At 39.3% G+C, this 16272-nt stretch overlaps 1 protein-coding gene across 1 annotated transcript in view; it reads right to left on the reverse strand.

Moving 5' to 3' along the window:
- Positions 1-450: 450 nt before the first annotated feature.
- FERMT1 (FERM domain containing kindlin 1) overlaps positions 451-16272 on the reverse strand; it is a 31909-nt gene continuing 16087 nt past the window's right edge. Inside the window, exons 6-14 of the mRNA XM_054573503.1 lie at positions 15009-15116; positions 14461-14592; positions 12527-12576; positions 5737-5861; positions 4899-5005; positions 3539-3760; positions 2827-2951; positions 1993-2134; positions 451-624 (exon numbers count right to left, since the gene is read on the reverse strand). Of these exons, the coding sequence (XP_054429478.1) occupies positions 451-624; positions 1993-2134; positions 2827-2951; positions 3539-3760; positions 4899-5005; positions 5737-5861; positions 12527-12576; positions 14461-14592; positions 15009-15116 (1185 nt within the window). The remainder of the gene's footprint in view (positions 625-1992; positions 2135-2826; positions 2952-3538; positions 3761-4898; positions 5006-5736; positions 5862-12526; positions 12577-14460; positions 14593-15008; positions 15117-16272) is intronic.

Genomic DNA, 16272 nt, shown 5'->3' on the forward strand with positions numbered 1-16272 from the left:
GTTCTATTAGGGAACAACCTATTTCTTTTCATACCTGAGTTTATAGAATAAGATTTGTGCTTGTCACATGTGCTTTTAAAGTTTCTGTTTTCTATGCTGTCTTATCAGTACAACTTCTAGCCATACCCTTGCAAGTTCTGTAAGTCACAGAATTCAAGCTACATGCTGGGCCCTGGAGTAACCTTAGACTACTATCCTTTCTCCTGCCCTCCCACTTTACAGGAAAGGCAACTGAGGCTGCTTCCACTGTAGGCAGCACAAGGCAAAGTAAGCAAAGGGGTGAGCTAGGCAGTGTGTTCAAAATGAGGCAAGGATCTGGGTGAGTGACGGTGAATATACGTTGTCTATCAGTCTGGAACCTACACACTCTGCAAGCCATGGATCCCACCATTCTGGGAGGTCCACCTTTGGCTCGCCCTCTGTATGTAGGCCCAGCAGGCCTGCTTTGCTTCATTCCTGACCACCTGTCAGCTTGTGGAACAGGTCCTCGTCGAGTGTTTCATTCTGGTCCTTGGAACGGGTGGACAAGAAAATGTAGCCACCGATGTATTCGTGCACAACCTTGCAATCTGCACTCAGGCAGGTGAACGCAATGGAGACGTTCTGGTCAAACTCGATTGCCACCTGGAAGAGAAGACACAAGCAAGCTTAGCCTCTGACAAGGAAAGATGAGAAAGAAGTTGTTTTGCTGGAGGTGGAGGACTGCTGAGGTGGCTGACAGATGGATTTTCCCCCAAAACCCACAAAAGCTACTGCTTCCACTAGTTGCTTATAGAAAACATGTCTTTGCTCTCTGCGCCCTCATGTGGCGTCAACTTTGCTGTGAACCTGGCAAAACATTCTAACTCCCAACACACATACATATACTTTGTCTGTTGTGTAGAAGTAGAACTTTCTAAGCACGACTTGTATCGAAGGGTAGGGTACTTTACAGAGTTTTTAATAGAGTATAAAAGAGCTGTCTAAAATTTCCTCAAGCCACTGGCTCACAACCCCTCCCAGCTGAAAGTCATAAACTCTAAGTAGAAAAGGAGGCAGTAAGGGTTCTCATTGCTGGCTGCCCATTGCAGTCAGTCACCTGAGGAACCAGCTACTGCCTCTAGACATTCTGCTTTAATTGGTCCTGGGAGTGGCCTAAGCAGTGATATTTAAACTCCCCCAGTGATCCTAATATGTAAAACGATTTTAGAACCATTCCTGTGGAAGTCATCTAATCTCAGGCCCTCATTCCACAAATGCGCACCCAGATTGTTAACAGCCCTGCTGCCAGAAATCGTGGTCCTTTAAAAAAGTGTGAGTCACTTATTGTGCCGCTATGTTGATGGTTTTCTGCTGGAAAAAATGAGGAAGTGAATGAAGAGAGATTCTATACCAGCAGGACACTAAGGTGCTCTAACCACCTAGAAGTTCCCATGAAGTAGCCTTGGCCTGAACTAAGTTCCCTGGATGCAGCTGATGGGGCGCTGAGAGTTCAGGGATTCCTCAACTCAAGAGGCAAAGCTTTTCTCAGTCATCCCTGTGCACCTCACTTGCTCCTCCAGCAGTTTTTCCCTTTTGGGGCTGGAATGCTCTCCAGGTGGGCAAAGGAACATCTGAGTCCTCAAACGGTTAGACCTTTTGGCAGCCAGTCAGAGACCTTTATTTGGATTTATTTTGGGTGACAGTTACATCGCATGCAGTTTTTACCAAGTAATTATCAGCCCAAGTCTTATAGAATCCTATGTGGAGTTGAAGGAAATGAATCAAACTGCTCAGTAATTTTGGAGTCAGTATGGAGACTAAGCCAATTAGTGGGGTTAACTGAAAACACTTTTGGTCTGTACTTGTTAGGAAACTTCCCAGAACTGCTGGTGATTATTTTAGCAAACAACTGCCACATGCTTGTGGTTTCCGAGTTCTAAATATAAAAACAGCTTTTTAAATCAGAATAATCTGCAATTTTGAAGGCACACACAGGTTTAGCACCAAATATATCCCAAACTTTCACTTTACCTGACGGATTTCCCAGTTTACATTCCACTGTTTCATATTGGTGAATCTCCATGTGGTAATTGGAATACCAGTGGTTGCATCGATTCTAATCAACCTATTATATGATATTCCCAGAATGTCATCTTTCTTGCTTCCTTTAAATCTGAAAAAAAAATTAATTAAAAGAAGCAACTACTTCCTGTAACGTGATGTTTACTCGCATACAACTTCTTAAAGATAAATAATACCAACATTTCTAAATCATTTACGAAGAGTGGACAATGAGGGATTTACTTTCTAACGAAGGGCACTTTTATTGTGATATAGAGAACGTGAAGAATGGAGAGAATTAAGGTTGTCCTGAAGACATTCTCTAAGTGAAATTAACATTAGAGGACAGCAAAATAAGAGGGGGGTCAATTTAATGAATTCAAAATTAGCACCAACTGGGTATGCCAGGCACTGTTCTAGACACTGATACCATAGCAGTGACCTAAATGGATAGAAAATTCTTGACTTCATGGAATTAATAGTCTAGTGGGGAGGGAGGAACTTGACATGAAAGGAGGTCAGATTTCATAGAATATTAGGTCATTTCTCTGCTTTTGCAAATGTTGCTATGCTACAAGGACCAGATTTCCTTTCCCACCTTTAGCTAGGATTCACAGGTACTGGCACTTTGGACCGAGGTATAGAAGATCTTTATGAGCAGCCAAAAGTTTTGGGCCATTTGTGAAAGGGCAGTATTCTAAAATAAAGAGTTCTACATTCTAGACCAAATGAGAGTAAACTGGGTTCCAAGAATACCACTTACAATTGAATGAAAAGTGAGAGGCAAGTGAACATTGTAATTACCTGACAAGGTAATAGGTAAGGCCGAATTCAGGTAGAGACTGCCATGCCTGAATAAATCGCAGCTTGGCCTCCACCAGGGACATCTGGGCTACATTCTGGTGGGCTTCCATAATCCGGGCAGCCAGCTAAACAGAAAAAGAGACATCAAACTCTCCTTAGCATGCACTGACTGCTGTATAATCATCCCATCGGAGCTCCAGATGCCCTATAAGGGGAATGAATGTAAAGTCCAACTGTAGCTCTACAAAGACAATTTATTCTCATTCATATCTGCACCCTCCACCCCCCCCCCCACACATGCAAATCAGCAGGGAGAAGCAGAAACAAGACGAACCAACACAAAAGCTTCTAAGGTTCATGCAGCTGGAGTTTTGGGTCTCTTCCTGGGATAGTGATGGGCAATAGTCTATTTGAATCAGTTTATCTGTTTAACTTTTAACCCATGCTTATGGAAGCATAATTTAAAATTTTAATCTGTAGGGACTAAATCACTTTATTTTAATTAAATTATATCAGGGCATATTGCTATATTCAGTTAGCAGTACACTTCTAACATAACTAACAATAATTTCTTAATATAATCTAATACCCAGCCTATAATCAAATTTGCCCATCAACTGATTTTAATTCCTCATTCATTTTTAATTCCTCATTTTATTTCAGAAAATACAGAATTCGCTGCAAACAGTCACCCCAACAAGATTAGCTGTACCTGCTTAGACTTGTGTTTTTTTGCACAGCGAGGTGACACAAAACATTCTGGGTTCACGTCCATGTTTTCGAGACTGGGAGCCACTGGAGATGTCGCGTTCCGGTTTTTCATCCTCAGAAATGAAAGGATGTTGAGGACCTCTGGCTGGTAGGAGCTATCTGCCATGGTTTTTCCCTTTGATGCTAAGATGCAGGCAGCCATCCATTGGGCATATTGATTCTCCTGCAGCAAACACAGGAGGGCTGAGAAGCAAGTTCAAGTGCAAAGCCATCCTGTTGGGAACAGCAGGATTTGGACTTTCATCTTCATAATACAAAGCTGTCACCTTCCAAGCACGGAAACATCAAAGTGGCAAATGTTCTGAGTGGCTATTAATCACCTAATTTAACACCCAACAATGACTTTTGTTTCCTGTGTTGAGTTTCTAGATGATAAGGGGCTAGAGAATAGCAATGTCAGTCTTGATAAATTCTATGAATTTAAAGATAAACCAAAGACATGTGCCATGGAGCACAGACAGCTGAGATGCCAGACAGCCTTCCTTGACACATATTTCCATTTTTAGATCACATCTGATCTCTGATTTCCCGTATTATTTCTACCCTCGCCTATCATTGGTAAAGACTCTAATCCCATAGTAGGAGTCAGGTTCGTTGATGAGATCTGAACCAGAGTGATGCCTTCTATCTTTGATGTCTGTACCCATTTTTTCTTTTTTAAACTTTAGGGAGCAAAGAGGAGTGGTCTCAGAAGCTGAGGGGATGCAGCTGAGGAGTGTAATTTTCACAGCAATGGTAGGTGTGGGTAACTATCAGCCTCAATCTCCACACTCTTTACCATGTAATTTCATAGCCCCTCCCACCAGAGCCAGAGTGTAATTCCCACATCTTGATGTTGGGCCCAGCCATAAGGCTTGCATTGGCCAATGGAATGTGAGTGGAAACAACAGCGTACCAACTGCAAGCCTAAGTGTTAGGAGGTCTCACATGTTGTCAGTTGTTCTCTTGCATTTCTGCCATCCCTGTGAGAAGGGCCTCCCCAGGCAGCCTGGGACCCAAAATAAATACAATGAGCCCGACCTGCAGTGAAGAGCCAAGCTTGGCCAGACCTACAGCTCGAAGCAGGTTTGCGCAGCTGACACCAGCCTGGATCATCTACCCCAGCCTCCCTGCAGATGTTTCAGAAACGAGTGTTTATTGGTCATTGTTATATGTGGCTGCGTGTCATTGTGATTTTGTGGTTGTTACAATGCAATAGCTGACCAATACAACCCTGTTCTCATTTGAGAAAACACCTCAGATGGTTTGTCCTTAGGTTTAATAAAGGTGAAGTGACTGAACATTTGTATGGTTGTACTTACATGGTCACATCTCAGATAGACTTCATTCATACCATCAGCAACAGGGATTAGTAGCTTGATTCCAAATTTCCTTCCTGCCACATTCACATCTGGCACAACTTCACAGCCTGAATAATAAAAGGCAGGCTCACAACTGAGTTTTGAAGAATATGTTATATAAATATCAGGCGTGCATCTAAAAACATAAGCCCCTCAGATTTGGTTCTTTTCTGAAAAATGAAGGAGCAAACTGCTAACATTAATTAAAGAATAACTAAGATTTATAAACAATTGACATGGATTGAGAAAAATACTTTTATGATTTTCTTAAATATATCATCAATTGAATTCATTTTTAAGGTTGATTTGGCTATCCTAACCCATAGGAATGATTATGAATATGAACTATTAAAGTAAATCAGAGCACAGCAAATTCTCTGCTACAATGATAAGGGAATTGAGTGTACTGGTTATAAAATATTTCAACTAATAGAATAACCAATACACTCACAGTCACTTTCAGAATAGAATAGGCACCAACACAACACTGAATTAAACATAACTGTTGTGGAATTCAGAAAGCTTTTCAGGGTCCTACAATGTATTATACTTATGACGCCAACTACCACCACTTCATAGACTTAGACACACGGGAAACAAAGAAACAGCAGAATAGAAATAACCAGGTATACTAAACCACACTCCAGGCCCATGCGCCATGGGGAACGGGAGCTGCAGGCCAGCTGCCCTCACGAACACAGTGCCACGCTGGAAGGCAAGCTCCCTTCGGCGATAGGGGTTTGGATTCCACCTGCCCGCTGGCTCATGACAAACCGCAGCAAGATGTAGAACGTCTTACCTCTAAGGTTTAATTTTTCTATTGGTTCTCCTTGTTCAAGTTCCTTATTTTTAAAGTAGGCTATAGATGTGTCTTTAAAGACAAACCAATATTGTTTGAAAGCCTTTAATATTAGCTTCTTGGGCCTGTAAATGAGAAGTATGGCAAGCATTTAAACAACCATCCAGGAATGCAGGGAAGAAACATCACAAATTTCAAGTAGATCAAGACGGTCTTTCAAACAACACGTGCTTATTTCTAAAAACAACTGGCAAATTGCCCACTCATTTCCAGAAACTAGAAATGGGGTTTTGCTATGAGATGTAGAAGTTAATGCAAAAAGAGTTAGACCACCCAGGGTTACACTCAGGCTCTGCTACCGTTTAGACATGTGACCCTAGAAAAGGCACTTCAATTGCCTGGGCCCCCCGTGTGCGTTGTCTCTGTGTGATGGGAAGAGTAATAGCCTCCCACTCACAGGGCTTTTGTGAGGAGGGAGAGAGGTAATCTCTGTAAAGTGCTTATCACAGCACCTGAAACTGAAGTGCTAAATAAATAATAAATTACTAATTATAAACATTATTAACAATAACTATTTTTATATGTAAGAAACATCCATGAATCTGCGACATCTGAAATTCCCATATACTCTTTAGCTCGGAAAGAGCTGTCCATGGGGACACACAACCTTCAACTTATCAGACACAGAAGTGAGCTACCTTTTCTGTAGTTTCTCTTGACCCTCGAGAGAAACCACCAGAGAATTCTGTGATCCATGGAAAGCACCAAAACCTACGGCTAATCTATATAGGCTCTATTGTTGTTAAAAAATACTTTGGGGGAAGATCTCTCACAGTGATGTCATTTGGGACCAGGAAGCTTTGTTCTCTGGGCTATACAAGGTTGACAGTGCCCCCGGCAGGACTCAGCTGAGTCACTAAAATAGACAATGAGATACCTATGGAGTGACACAGGGGTATAGAAGGGCAGAGAGGAGATACTATGATTTGTGTGTGATTCAGTGGAATAATCCTGGCTTTGGGGGTGGATCATGGTATCTCATGGAAGAGGACAGGGTTTCTACATTCAAGAATGGAAGACAGAGAGGAAGCTTGGCGTTAATACCACGCATATATAATTTTGGACAAGTCTTTTTAACACATCAGTACTTATCTTTACTTAGCTAAAAAAAGGTGTGTATGTTTAGCACAAGGATAAGGGAGAAGATGCTCACTAAAAGACAGTGTACAGAAGGAGCATATTACCTAAAAATTATAAAACAAAATTGAAAAACATCATATAAAGTTAACATTTCCAGGATTTAGAAAACCACTGCATGAAAGTGTTGGGAGCTGTAGTTAATATTCTAAAGAATATATTTAAAAGATTAGAAAAAGACACATCTGAATCTAAGAATCAGATTCCCCAACATTGACAGTCTTTTCAGAATAAAATCTAAAGACTCAGTCTATAACCAAAAGTAGTAAGGTCTCAGTTTAGTCCCAGGCGTCCTAATATTTCTATGCAGAATGAGGTATGAAACCCTGCTTCTCCATTTTAACTGGACTTTGAAAATATCAACAAACTCTCAAATTTTCCCGTTCCCTTTCAGTTTCGTTCACCCTCCAGGCTGTTTCCATCCCCTGAGCTAACAGTTATTGCTCTTATTCCACGTCCCAGAGGCTGGGGCAGGCCAGGTAGTGGGATGGGGAGTAGGGAAGGTGGTTGTGTGAGGGATGATGTACGTAAGAACGAGACAGTCTCTTGAATCCTCATGAAGGTCATAGTTTGAAGAGGGTAATGCACGAAGTAAATAAATACAATAAAATATGGTAAGTCATATAACAGGGGTGCAGGGAGTTATAGAGGGATGCAGCATTTAACCATAGAATGATGAATAAGAATTTGATTGGAGGAATAGGGAAATTTCAGAAGGTGGCAACTGCACATGCAAAATGCAGAGGTGAATCAGAGCTGGGCACCTTGTTGACAAGAGTTGGGCTGAGCATTTCTTGAACACTAACCTCATGCTGGGCATTGTGCTGAGCAATGAAAATGTGAGGAGAGGAGAGGTCTCTGCGGCTACAGCTTTTCCACGTGTGGGGGATAATGCAGGGAGAAGGGCAAGGTAGTTTGGAGCTGGGTTGGGACTTTGAACGTCCTGCTAAGGAGCTGGACTTTATTTTCTAGAAGAGTGGTCCTTAAGCCCCGGTGCTCATCAGAGTTGGAAGGAAGCTCTTCAGAGGTCCCAGTCCCCAAGATGAAGATTCGTAGATCCAGGTTAAGGTCCAGGCTCTGCATTTTAAGTGAGCTTTCCTAAGGTGGTTCCCCAGATTTTGAGAAACACTAATTTGGACTAGTAATCTCCAAACTAACACCGGGCACACTCCATCATTAGAATATTTTGAGTACCTGTCCCTTAACATAGTTATTTTCAACCTTTTCATCTCATGGCACATATAAAGTAACTACCAAAATTCTGCAGCACACCAAAAAATAGATTTTTTTTTGCTGATCTGACAAAAAAAAAAAAAAAAAGGTATAGTTTTGATTCATTCACACTGGATAGCTATTATTGTGTTGGCTGATGTCATTTTTTTTTTATTTGACGAGCTCAGGGAAAAGAGGTCAGTGCCCCTGACTAACCAATCAGGTATTGCATGTTTTTAAAATTCTTGTAGAACACTGGTTGAAAATCGCTGCCTTAACATATTTACAATTGTTTATTTGTGATATTCTGTATATAGGGGTGGGCAAAAGTAGGTTTACAGTTGTAATACAAATAAATAATAACACAAGAAAAAACTGTTTCATGCTCTCACAACTGTAAACCTACTTCTGCCCACCCCTGTATTTATATCACAATAAATTATATATATTATAAAACCTACACAAATGCATAAATTAAAAATGAATGAATTTAGAAAGTTCGGTTTGTTTTAAGAAGGAGGTGATTACTCAAGCGCATAAACCCCAGGTGAGGAAGTGCACTGTCGGCCGTGTTGACTGAATCGCATCGTTCGTGTTTTAATGCCATGTACCCGTCCGTGAAGGTTTTTGTTGAAACAAAGCCACTCATTTCTATCTTCTCAGATGTTAATCACTCAGGCATATTAGTCAGAATATGTTTTAAGTAAGTATATTTAAGACACACTATAACTCTTAATTTGGATGACATTTACACAAATTCTGTTTGCAAATTTCAAAGGTGTCCAGGCAATATTGTTTTCACAGGCAGTGTCATTATTGACAACACTGTGACAATGAAAACATTTCCAAATAGGTGTTTTCAAAGTGTGCTCTTGAAGACGGTGTTTATTATCTTGAAAGCATCTGGAAGCTTACGGCTCATGGCCACTTGTCATCACAGAAAGGTCATAGATTGGGAAAACATTTTTTGAAAAAACAAAAGTGTATAATTGCACATCAGGGACTTTTCCATCTGATAACCAGTGAGCCCTGATGGGGGACCAAAAGATTTTTATGGTCACTCTCCATGTAACCATAAATTGTAAATATTATAAAGATTCTACTATATTTTAAGAGTCTTGTATTTATAAAATGAATCTCACTGATAATCTCCTGTAGCACAATGTATAAATCTGAGTGAAATCTCTTGGCTACAGTAACTTGCTTACTTATCTATGGGAACTTGACCAATGATACAGTGAATTATATATATTATTAAACCTACACAAATATATAAATTAAAAATGAATGAATTTAGAAAGGTCAGTTTGTTGAATTTTATGTGTGGCCTTCTCTAAAACCCAGTTGTGGAGCCATTTAATTTATTTCAAAGTAGTCTCTCCAATGGTGGTTGCACCTTCCAGTTGTGCATAAATCATTGTTTTTTATTAAATATGTAATTCACTAGCAGGAATGTGTCTTGTCTGCTTTATACTTAGGGGGTTTGCAAAAAGTAGAATCTTAAAGAATTAGTTGGGAAGAAACTTCTTGATTGACTGTTACCTTCTCTGAGCACTTTCAAGATATTTCCCCAAAGAGAAGTCTGCTGTCCATTTAACTGTTTTTCTCTGTAGAAAAATCTGTCTTTCCTCTCTTATTTTAAAGATTTTCTCTTATCAGTGGTTGGCTGTATCAAGATGTATAAATATACTGATTTATTTTGTTGGGATCTGTAACTTTTGAACATAAGGATCTTTGTCTTTAATAAATATATAAAGTTCTCAAGTATTCTCTTTTAAATGCCTGCTTCTCCTTGATATTTTCTTCTGGAACTCCCAGCTGAACCTTCTCATTCTATTTATATCACACTTCCCACTTCTACCTGTGTGAGTTCTCTTTTCAATTGTGTTTTTAAACTTTATGTTTAATGTACTTATTCAATTTTAAATCTCTGTGACTACGTTTTTTTATTTCTAGAACTTTTCTTTGGTTCCTTTTCAATATAGCCTGTTCTCTTTCATTGTAATTTCTACCTTTTAATTTACTTAATGATTTAAAACATACTCATTTTATAGTATCTTCAAATGGTAACATTATCTAAAAGTATTGAAACTGCTAATCCTTTCATTGGTTGGGTCTGCTGTTTTTCCTTTATGGTGGTTCATTAACTCAAATGGTTAGTAATTTTTATTGGAAGTTTTTTATTTATTTTTTTTAAGAGGGTTATAGTTTTTTATAGAAGGCCCATGCATGCCAGATTGTGGATATTTCCCTCCAAGGATTTTTAAAGTTACATTTGCTAGGACTTCATAGATTTTGTGGTCCTAATACAGTTTCTATTTTATTTTCTCAGGATTCTTTTTATCATATAATATTTAAATTTAGATCTACATCTGTGTGTGGCATAGACTTTGGCTCTGAGTTCTCGAGAGAGACTTCACTTCCCCACACAGAACCCCAGGCTAGCATGAACTTCCTTACTGCCTCCTTTGTTTGGTGGGTAGTTTTCTATCCCCATTAAATAGAGAAGGCAGCCTTTGTGAGTTTCTACCTTCAGGCAAAGGCTTCAGTCCTGGCTCACTGCCTTAAACAAAGCATACCCTGCCTTAAAGCTTCTCCTTTGATCCCTGCAATGGGGATAAAAATTGTAGCCTCAAGCCATGAGATTCTGTCCATGGCTCAACTCCCTCTGTGTAGCTGAGGCTTCCTTTGTAAAACTAAGGTCCCTTTTTATTTCCTGCAAGTTGGGATGTTTCAGTCTCGCTTCACGATCAACTTTGTATTTACAATTTTTTAATTTTTATTTTATCCAGCATTCATATGTATTTATGGTAACATTGGGAGTCACAGTAGATCAGAGAGCATGCTGCTGAAATTTGAAGTCCATTATTTATATAGTGGATTCAACTGATTTTGTTTAGGGAAGAAAGCTTCAATGTTTAAAAAAAACAACATTGGACATCAAAGGGTTAGTTCAATGCTTTTCTACTGATAAGGAAAGGAGGCCCAGGGGAAGGAAGGGCCTACTCAAGGTCACACGCTCACTAGGAACAGAGCTCCATTCTCCACTCTCCTTCCTCCCTCTTTCTCTTCCTCCTTCACTTCCAAGAACTATAGTATATTACATTCAGCACCTTGAGACCTTTGATAGATAAAATGCCCACTGGTCAAATGAGAGCAATTTTGTGAGTCTGAACATATCAATCCCACTAACGTGATGTACATGTAGGGCTTTACTCCAGAATATCTTCTTCATCTAAAACATCTACAGGAAAGAAGCTGTCACTATTTGGTTTATAAAGAGCTGGAATTGCTCTAGACACAGAATAGGGCAACCTACTTCGTAGTACAATTATTAATAGTTTATGAAGATATATTTGTGGATTCAATTTATGACTGTTTTTCTGTGGCTCTGACTATAACAATATGCATGGTTGCAACTCTTTATGCCACAAAGGTTAAATTAATGACCCCATTGTTTGAGACCACATCCTCAGATCACATATGAAAAAGAGAACAAGCCCATAGAAACCCAGTGATAAATATTATCTTTGGACTCCTGTTTCTCATTTCTACCTGATTCATTGTTCATTCTTTCTAAGTCTTTCTTTGCATTATGTATTATCAAAAGCAACTTGTTTCTTTTCAAGTCCAATGACCCAGTGAATTGTCATGTTAAGAAAAGTCAACAAACCATAAAGTGACATGAGTAACTGATAGCACTTCAAAGAGTCCTTCTTCCTTTCATCCTAACACACCTTGGCACCACCACAAACGTGGCAGTCTGTTTTTTCCATGAAATGAGAAACTTCTCTGCCTTTTCAACAGTTTCAGATTGACCTGAGGGGACTGGGAGTTGATCAGAAACGCTTTAACTGGCAAAGGTAGATAACTAAGGTTCTTCTCTCTCTAAGCCCAGGATCCAAGTCCTAGTGACAACCGATTTTCAAAGTGTGAAAGAACCCTGAAGTGGTGTCGGAGTCCTGAGCACCCCCCGGTGGAGCTTCCCAGAAACTCCGGTCTGGCACACGTGTTCATTCTTGCTGACACTGGCCATGTTTACATGGCCATGTGTCAGACATGTTTTGTGAGCCAGGCACCATGCTCCATGCTTCTTACGCGTTATTTTATTTAATCTTCTCAGCAAACCCGAGAAGGTACATCTCCATTTTATAGATCAGGAAACTAAGGCTCGGAGACATGAGGACAATGTCCAAGGCCACCTGGCTAGCTTGCGCCGTAGAAGAGCTAGGATTTTGTCCATTGTCTGTCTGATGTCAAAGCTCATGCTCTTGTGTTTGAACCATGAATCTGTTTAATGGATGTTCAATTGAAATTCCTGGACTCTTTACCTATAAGGCTTTGTTAGGAGTAATCCCTTTTCCCTTTAAGGGTGACTTACCTAAATAATTTGAGATTATCTGCAAGTTTAGGGATATCAGTAATGTCCTCCTAAGGAAAAACAGATAACATTTCATAAGCAGCGGTGCTGATAGTCTATACCTGAACTGTCTAAGACCATAGCCACTCACCATTGCAGCTATTTAAATTTGAATGAATTACAGTTAACTACAATGAGAAACTCAGTTCCCCAGGCACACTAGCCACATACCCAGTAGCTGCCTCGGTCTGGGGGGTGGGGTGGGGGGAAGAGTTGGGAGTGGGATGGGGCACATGCAGGGGCTTCCGTGGTGGCTGGGAAAAAAGTTGTTTCTTGATTTGGGTGGTGATTTGGGTGATAATTTAATACTAATTTATTAGGTTGTACATTAAAATTTTTTTTGTATTTTTTTCCATTACCATTTATCCCTTTTCTACCCTCTTCTTCCTCTACCCACATCCCCCCAACAATCACCATACTGTGGCCCATGTCCACGAGTCCTTTTCTTTTGCTCTTTTTGCTTGATTCTTCTACTCTGCAACCCACCCCCCACCCTAAGCAGTCAGCCTGCTATCCTGACTCCGTCTCTATTTTGCTTAATTCAGTTTGTTCATTAGATTCCACATATGAGTAGTCATTTTTGTTTTTTTCATTTTTCTGCATGTGTCATATGTCATAAAAATAAGAAAAAGAGATTAAAAATTTGACTAAGAATTACCTGTACCTACCATTCAAGTTAAACATTTGAGTTAGAAACAATCACTTTTATGTACAAACAAAATTATTTTACAACTTGTACGCCAGAGTGAGTAATTCTAGGTGCATCTAGTTTACTGATTAAACTCTCAAAAGGTATCTGGTACAAAGTTCATTTTACAGTGTGGGCTGGTGTTTATTTTCAAGCTTAAAAGCCTATTGTTTGACATCACAAAGCCTTGACATAGAAATATTGAGGGCGGAAGGAGGGAAATTTTCATCTATTCTAAGAAGGAACAATTTCCTCTTGTATATACTTAGTGGGGGAATAAAGAACTCCAATTTCATGGAGCGAGTGTTGCCTATAAATGTGAGAGAAGGCTCTGAATCTCTACAGAATCTTGGCATTTAGTTTGTTTCAGGCACTTGTTTTTGCATGATACCAAGTTCCTACTTTAAGGAATTTAATCCTAAGCGAACACATATTAACTACATAAGAATGCAGTGACTCATTTTTATCTCCTACTTTTAAAAAAATCTAATTACAATGGATCCACCTCTCTGAATCAATGCGAGTGAACTACTCCCATGATTCAAAAAGTTAAACAAAAGAGTGGCACCCAATCAATGAATCAAACAGGAGGGACATTCCAATTATAAAGTGGACATTTAGCCACATTTCATGGATAAGGAGCAAAAGATGATAAAACTGTATTATTTCTTTATGTTTTACTAAGGGGAGGTGTTTATTTCCTGAAGTCAAAAGGGTTCAAGGAATTTTTATCATGTTCTAGAAAAAGGCGCTCACTTCTGTCAACCTTACCCAGTGGAAAGGTATAACTAGGTAAACAGATAATAAGGCTTTGTTACCTGTAAAGCACCTTTTTCTATTCCCACAGCTAACCCATACAATAGACTGAGGGTTCCTTCTAGACTTAAGTAACCAGTTCCATGTTCCACATAGTGAAATGGAGTTCTTAGTGGTCTTTCGCTCATGCCACGGCAACTCATCCCAAAGAAGAAATGTGAATCAAAAGCACTGTCATAAGTAGTAATGAAAATATCTTATAGCTCCTTTCAGAGCTGACTTGAGAAAAGCTAGTCAATCCTGGCTAGGTTTAAGCTTGTCAGATGACAAGCCTGTTTTCTTTTTTTTTCAAATTGAGACAAAATATTTTCATATTTCTAATAAAAAAATTTCACCTACATTTGTCAGTCAGAACAAAGCCACAATTCAGAGATACCAAAAAAGTTCATACCAAAGTGTTGTCCGCTTTTCCACCTTCAAGGGTCACTTCCAGATTAGAAAGTGCTGCTTCTACTTCATCGACCTCAGACTCATTTGTAAAATCCTGTATGTCAGCTGACAATGACAGTTTGCTAATGTGATACTACAAAGAAAACAGGTTTTAGAAGTGGTATAAGCACAAGTGAATCCATTAGCCAGTTCTTTTTTGGGGGGACAACTCCCCATTGTAAAACCAAACACCTCCTGTATGGAAATCTTCCTCCTCTGCAGAGAAAATGACATTTTTATCTGAATCATTCTGAGGTTTATAGTTGGTCATGTTCTAACCTGGTTCTTCTCTATCGCTGGTTGAATTTGTACTGGGGAAGAGGTAAGAACTGCAAGACTAATGCTTTATGTAAGACAGACACATGTATGTATGAGGAGCATTTAAAATTTTAATTTACTCCCCTCATTTTCACTGCTTTCTTCAAAAGAAAAAAACCAGTATGGTAAAATAAAACTTAAGCAGAACAAACTTGCTTAGTCTCCTAGAGAAAAGGTTTGAAGTTCCCACACCTGCAGTGCTGCGAAGATCAACATTTCTTCCTCTGTGCAGTCAATTTCTTCCAAGACAATGGCCCACCTGGCTTGCTCATAGAGTTGGTTTATTCGGACAGCATCATACTAGAGACAAAAAATAAGTATGTGTGGTGGGGTGTAAGGGGGCATATTTATATTCCACAAAACAAAATTCTGGAATGACTGAGGCCATTCCTTAATCAGATGCAATAAACTTCAGTTCAGGTAACTGAAAGGAACACCTCTTTACCTTTCCACCACCCTAGCTCTTTTTACTTCTGAATTTAGAACTTTCTCAAAATATTTCTCAGACTCTCTTTAAGGGGACCAAACTAACTGATTCCAGTATTTTCCCTCTATTTTATCACGTTCCTATTGGTATGAAAAACAGATAGTAAAAATGGTTTAGGTGATAAGAAATATAAAGGAGAAGGGATATCCCAGGCTGATCTGCAGACTCAGTGCAATCCTCATCAGAAGCTGATAGGGATTTTTAAATAAAACTTTATACAAGCTAATTTTCAAGTTAAGCTAGAAGAACCAATGTTCAAATATCATTAAGATTATTTTGAAAAAGAACAATGTGGCAAAGACACCTGTCCTCCCAGACAGTAAAACATATTATAAAGCTGTAGTAACTAAAATGGTATGGTAATGGTATAGCAATAGATGAAGTGTCAAACCCAGTATCTAGAAACAGACCTATATATGTATATCTAGAAACAGACCTACACACACACACACACACACACACACACACACACACACAGGTCATATATAAATACACACACACACAAACACACACACACACATAGGTCTGTTTCTAGATATTGGAATGGAATATCAGTAGGGGAAGAAAGAGTTTAACACTATAGTGTTAAAAGTGCCTTGCCATTTGGAAAACAAATATCCAAAAAATATTAAGGTGGAGTAAAGAATCTAAACACACAAAACCACAAGGAGATACCACTTCACACCCACTAGGATGGCACTAATCTGAAAGACAGATAATAACAAACGTTACTGAGGATGTGGAGAAATTGGAACCCTTATTCATTCCTGTGGAAATATAAAATGGTGCAGCCTCTGTGGGAAACAGTTTGGTGTTCCTCAAAAAGTTAAACATAGAATATGATCCAGCAATTCCATTTGTAAGTATATACTGAAAAAAAGTAAAAAGAGGGACTCAAGATACTTGTACACCGATGTTCACTGCAGCATTATTCACAATAGCCAAAAAGCAAAAACAACCCCAAAGTCC

Source organism: Pteronotus mesoamericanus, unplaced genomic scaffold (assembly GCF_021234165.1).
Source record: "Pteronotus mesoamericanus isolate MK-2021 breed Mesoamerican mustached bat unplaced genomic scaffold, CSHL_Meso_final contig_25, whole genome shotgun sequence".
NCBI lineage: Eukaryota > Metazoa > Chordata > Mammalia > Chiroptera > Mormoopidae > Pteronotus > Pteronotus mesoamericanus.